Here is a 6,000-nt window from a genome sequence, read left to right as displayed (position 1 = left end):
TAGAAATTAACACCATCACCCTCTACTCCTCTACTAGGCGATGCCTTAGCAGGAAAATAGAAATCAACACCATCACCCTCTAACTCCTCTGCTAGGCGATACCTTAGCAGGAAAATAGAAATCAACACCATCACCCTCTAACTCCTTTGCTAGGCGATACCTTAGCAGGAAAATAGAAATCAACACCATCACCCTCTAACTCCTCTGCTAGGTCATACCTTAGCAGGAAAATAAAAATCAATACCATCACCCTCTACTCCTCTACTAGGCGATGCCTTAGCAGGAAAATAGAAATTAACACCATCACCCTCTACTCCTCTACTAGGACGATGCCTTAGCAGGAAAATAGAAATCAACACCATCACCCTCTAACTCCTCTGCTAGGTGACACCTTAGCAGGAAAATAGAAATCAACACCATCACCCTCTAACTCCTCTGCTAGGTGACACCTTAGCAGGAAAATAGAAATGTACCACCTCCACCCTCTGCTCCTCTACTAGGCGATGCCTTAGTAGGAAAATAGAAATTTTTTCTTCCTCACTCTGCTCCTCTACTAGGCGATGCCTTAGTAGGAAAATAAAATTTTTCACGTTGCTCCTCTACTAAGCGATGCCTTAGTAGGAAAATAAAATTTTTCACGCTGCTCCTCTACTAGGTGATACCTTAGTAGGAAAATAAAATTTTTCACGCTGCTCCTCTACTACGCGATACCTTAGTAGGAAAATAAAATCATGTTATCACTCTCACGATACCACAGCATTCATGAACTAAAAGGAAGAACTTGATTTTATTGAATTCCGATGGATTACACAAGAAAATTCAAGAAATAAAATACATCAATGACAGAATCAAGAATAATACTTCCTAAGGTGATGAGCATTCCAAGGCCTCTTCAAAGCTTTGCCTTGCGCATTCTCTAAGTAATAGGCTCCAGAGCTCAACCTCTCGACCACCTTGAAGGGACCCTCCCACTTTGGGTCCAATTTTCCCCTCTGCTCTTCTGGTACCTTCCTCAGGACCAAATCACCCACCTGAAAGTTTTTTTGCACGACTCTCCGATTATAAGACTGTGCAATGCGGTTCTTATAAGCTTCCAATTGAATGTTGGCAGCCTCCCTCTTTCCTTCCAAAAGATCAAGGTCAGTAGCGCGTCTCGCCCCATTGTCCTCGTCATAAAACATCACCCTTGCCGATTCCAACCCGATCTCAGCCGGGAGCACTGCTTCATTACCGTAGACCAAGCTGAAAGGAGTTTCTTTGGTTCCCTTTCTCGGAGTGGTTCGGTATGCCCATAAGACACTTGATAGCTCATCCACCCAATTGCCTTTGGCCTTGCCCAGTCGAACTTTCAGACCCTGTACTAGCGTCCGATTAGTCACCTCCACCTGACCATTACTCTGCGGGTAAGCTACAGAGGTAAAGACTTGTTGGATCTTCATCTCTTTACACCAAGCTTCGATTTTGGCTCCTTGGAGCTGTCTCCCATTATCGGATATCAGCCTCCTAGGTACCCCGTACCTGCATACTATACTTTTCCACAATAATTTCAGGACGTCGTTCTCAGCGATTCTGGCCAAAGGCTCTGCTTCCACCCACTTTGAAAAATAATCAACTGCTACCAGTAGGAATTTCTTTTGAGCTGGAGCTATAGGAAACGATCCCACAATATCCATTCCCCACTGGTCAAAGGGACATGCGGCCGTGACAGCTTTCATCATCGCGGCCAGCCGGTGATTCAAACGCGCATGACGTTGACAACTATCACAAGACATCACTAACTTTTGAGCATCATGCAGCACTGTGGGCCAAGAATAACCGGCGAGCAGCACCTTCCTCGCCAAGGCATATGCCCCCAAGTGATTTCCACAACATCCCTCATGAACTTCTCGGAGCACATAATCAGCCTCTTGGTAACTCAAACACCGAAGAAGCGGTCCTGCAAAAGATGTTCTAAACAACACTTCCCCAATCATTACATAACGCGAGCATTTCATCTTCAACTTACGAACTTCACGAGGGTTATCAGAAGCTTTCCCTCTTTCAGGTAATCAATTATTTCAGTCCTCCAATCCTCTTCTCCATGCTCAACTGCAGGTGAACTCGTGTGAGGTGTGAGCTCAACCTGAAATACCACATCTCTAGTCTTCCAACTTCCCATCGTTCCAGCCATTTTGGCTAGAGTGTCTGCCTTTTCATTTTCTTTCCTCGGAATCTGTTCAAATGTAATCTCTGTGAATTTCTCTCTGATTCTGTCCACTTCTCGAGCATACTCAATAAGCTTCTCATCTTTCACATCATACATCCCCTTCATCTGTTGCGCTACCAACTGTGAGTCAGAAAAAATAAGTACCCGGGTAGCTCCCACATTTATGGCTACTCGAAGTCCTGCCAACACAGCCTCATACTCTGCCTCATTATTGGATGCTCGAAAGTCCAACCTTACAGCCAACTTCACTTCTTTCCCAGCTGGTGAAATCAGTACTACTCCCACCCCACTTCCGTCCTTCGACGAGGAACCATCCACATACACCTTCCAAGGGTCCTCATTCTCCTGATGTACAGTTTCAGCCAGAAAATCGGCTAACGCTTGTGCTTTAATAGCTGTTCTCGGCTCATACTGGATGTCATATTCTCCCAACTCCGTAGTCCACTTAACCAGGCGGCCGGACATATCAGAATGAGTGAGAATTCTGCCTAATGGACTGTTAGTGAGCACCACAATCGGATGAGATAAGAAGTAAGGCCTCAAGCGTCTGGCTGTCATTACCAACGCCAAAGCCAATTTTTCCAACCCCGAGTATCGGATCTCTGCCCCCTTAAGTGCATGCGAAACATAGTACACCGGCTGTTGAACTGATCCATCAAGCTTGACAAGGACCGAACTCACGGCCCCTTCAGTGGCAGATAAATATACCCACAAAGGCTCCCCCGCTGCCGGTTTGGCTAGAACAGGAAGCTCGGCAAGGTACTCCTTCAGTTCTGTGAAAGCCTTCTTGCAATCCGGCCCCCACTCAAATTTTTTCGCCTTTCGCAGGGTCCGGAAAAAAGGTAAACTTCTATGGGCGGATCTCGAGATAAAACGTGCCAGCGCAGCAATCCTCCCTGCCAACTGCTGAACATCTTTGGGCCCCTGAGGAGAGACCATATTTTGGATAGCTTGAACTTTCTCAGGGTTAGCCTCAATTCCCCTCTCCGTCACCATATAACCCAGAAACTTCCCACTCTTCACCCCAAATATACACTTCTGAGGGTTCAACTTCAGCCCATAGGACCTGAGGGTGGAAAAGGTCTCCACTAAGTCAGGTATGAGCAGGGCTGAATCCTTAGACTTTACCATGATGTCATCCACATACACTTCCACATTCCTCCCCACCTGCTTAGAAAAGACTTTATCCATCAACCGCTGATACGTGGCTCCGGCATTTTTTAGTTCGAAGGGCATGACCACGTAACAGAAAGTTCCTTCAGAGGTGATGAAACTTACTTTATCTTGATCCTCTACGGCCAAGGGGATTTGATGGTACCCCTGATAAGCGTCCAGCATGCACAAATACTGGTGTCCGGCTGTGGAGTCCACCAACTGATCTATCCGCGGCAAGGGATAACAATCTTTAGGACATGCCTTGTTGAGATCTCTGAAGTCCACACACATCCTCCATTTTCCTGAACTTTTCGGAACAAGAACGACATTCGAGAGCCAAGTAGGAAATTGTACCTCTCGAATGTGCCCAGCACTGAGCAACTCTCCCACCTCCTTTTTTATAACTATATCTTTCTCGGGCCCGAAGTGTCTTTTCTTCTGCTTCACGGGACGAAAATTTGGCAAGATGTTTAACCGATGTTCTGCTACATCTAGACTCGTCCCTGTGAGCTCTTGGGCTGACCAAGAGAACCTGTTGAGATTAGATTGTAAACAAGTAATAAGTTTTTCCCTTACCTCTGGGTCAAGGTCAGGGGCTATTCTTAGAGTTTTCTTGTCAGGCCCCAATGTCACGATCTCCAGCTTCTCATCCATCACCTCATGAACCTGCCTCCTTACCACGGGCAACCCGCTTCGCCCCCTTATAATCATATTGACCTCCACACGTGCCCTCTTCCCCTCTTCTTTCACTATCCCCTCATAACACCGACGAGCGAATTTCTGGTCCCCACATAACATTCCAACCTCCCTCCCCACAGGAAACTTCAACTTCTGATGATACGTGGACGCTACAGCTCTGAAATCCTTTAGGGCTGGTCGCCCCAGAATTCCATTGTAAGCGGATGGGGTGTCCACCACAGTAAATGTCGTCATCTTGGTCACCCGCCGAGGCTCATGCCCCAAAGATAAAGGAAGGACAATTTGACCCAGCGGCGGGATGGCATGTCCTGCGAACCCATATAGAGGAGTGGAGATTGGCTCAAACTCAAATCCTTCCACCTTCATCTGATCCAGAGTACTCTTGAACAGGATATTAACAGAGCTTCCATTATCAATAAAGATTCATGCCACATCATAATTGGCAACGGTGGTCGTCACCACCAAGGCATCGTTATGAGGAGCCACAATGCCTCGGAGATCCTCTGGCCCAAAACTGATGACAGGATCATGGGGTAAGTTCGCACTCCTCGATATTTCAAAATTCTCCAACCTCCTCCCATGCGCCTTCCGCGCTCGCCCGGAATCCTCATCAGTAGCACCCCCCGAGATCATATGAATCATTCCTCTCGTCGGGTGATTATCCTCATTCGTTCTCCTCCTCGGTTCAGCGGGCTCCCGAGGGACATCCTGACCTCGACCCTCTCTCTTCGGCGCTTCGATCCTCGGATGTATCCATGGAGGGCCTCGACCCCGCCTAGAAGACGGGCGAGATCTCAGCTCACTCCCGGACGAGGACCCTTCTTGTCTACCCCGTGGCGGAGGTCGAGCACTGCTCTCAACCCTCTGCGACTTCTCCCCCATCTCCCCCGACTCCCTCACCTCCATCACCTTATCCCGACTCCTACTCAGAGGAACATGTGATGAGAATTGTCCTCTACTTTTGGTTATGTCCTCATCTCTTTCCCCTGCACTCCTCTTCTTTCCACCTCTCTCGGCTCCCTCCACCCTACTTCCTCCGGGCCGGTTTTCCATCCTCCTGTATCGTTGATCATCCTCCAAGTTTACATATTTCTCAGCTCGAGCCAACAAATCATCATAGCTCGACGGAGGCTTCTTGACCAACGACTTAAAAAACTCTCCTCCCCTTAGTCCTTGTGTAAAGGCACTTATCATGATGTAAGGGGTAGCCGCTGGTATTTCTAGCGCTGCAGTGTTGAAGCGCTGGACAAACTCCCGCAACGTTTCAGCCTCTTGCTGTTTCATCACAAATAGACTCAAATAGTTCTTTTGATGCCTCTTGCTGCTGGCAAATCGGTGCAAGAAGGCTGCAGAGAAATCCTCGAACGATTGTATGGAGTTGGGCTGCAGGGTATTAAACCATTGCTGGGCTGACCTCACCAACGTGCCCAGAAACACCCTGCACCTGACTCCGTCCGAATATTGGTGCAACAGAGCCGCATTCTCAAATCTCCCCAAGTGTTCCTCAGGGTCTGTATGTCCGTCATACTCTCCAACGTTTGATTGTCGGAAATTCGGAGGAACCCCTTCCTCCAAGATGGCTAGTGAAAAAGGGCTTCCTCTCTTGGGTACCGGCGCCCTGCTTCCCACCTTGCTCCCTCAAACTCCTTATCTCTTTCCACATCTCTCCCATCTCACTAATCTCCCGACTCTGGAGGGGTTGCGTCTCTTCAACCCTGCTATGATGGACCTCAACATTTTCCTCCCGCTCCTGATGGGCGGCCTGTTCCTCTACAAACGTAGACTCTTGATTCCTCTTCATGGCCTCATCCACTGTTCGGGTGATAAATTGGCCCAGCTGTTCCAGGGTCAAGTTTCCCACATTCTCATTGGGACGGGTTTGCTCGACCCTCGTCTCGTGGATGGGCTGCTCAGTTCTGGCCTCTTGACGAGGTTGTTCA

At 48.2% G+C, this 6,000-nt stretch overlaps 1 protein-coding gene across 1 annotated transcript; it reads right to left on the bottom strand.

The window, feature by feature from the left end:
- Positions 1 to 1,996: 1,996 nt before the first annotated feature.
- On the bottom strand, positions 1,997 to 5,861 carry LOC142532266 (uncharacterized). The gene is made up of 4 exons (XM_075638584.1): positions 5,589 to 5,861; positions 5,217 to 5,443; positions 4,523 to 5,117; positions 1,997 to 4,441 (listed from the first exon to the last, which is right to left on the bottom strand). The coding sequence occupies exons 1-4, from the start codon at positions 5,859 to 5,861 to the stop codon at positions 1,997 to 1,999; spliced, it is 3,540 nt and encodes a 1,179-aa protein (XP_075494699.1).
- Positions 5,862 to 6,000: the final 139 nt, after the last annotated feature.

Source organism: Primulina tabacum, chromosome 18 (assembly GCF_025594145.1).
Source record: "Primulina tabacum isolate GXHZ01 chromosome 18, ASM2559414v2, whole genome shotgun sequence".
NCBI lineage: Eukaryota > Viridiplantae > Streptophyta > Magnoliopsida > Lamiales > Gesneriaceae > Primulina > Primulina tabacum.
The sequence above is the reverse complement of the archived record's forward strand: the minus strand, read 5'-3'. Positions and strand labels throughout refer to the sequence as shown.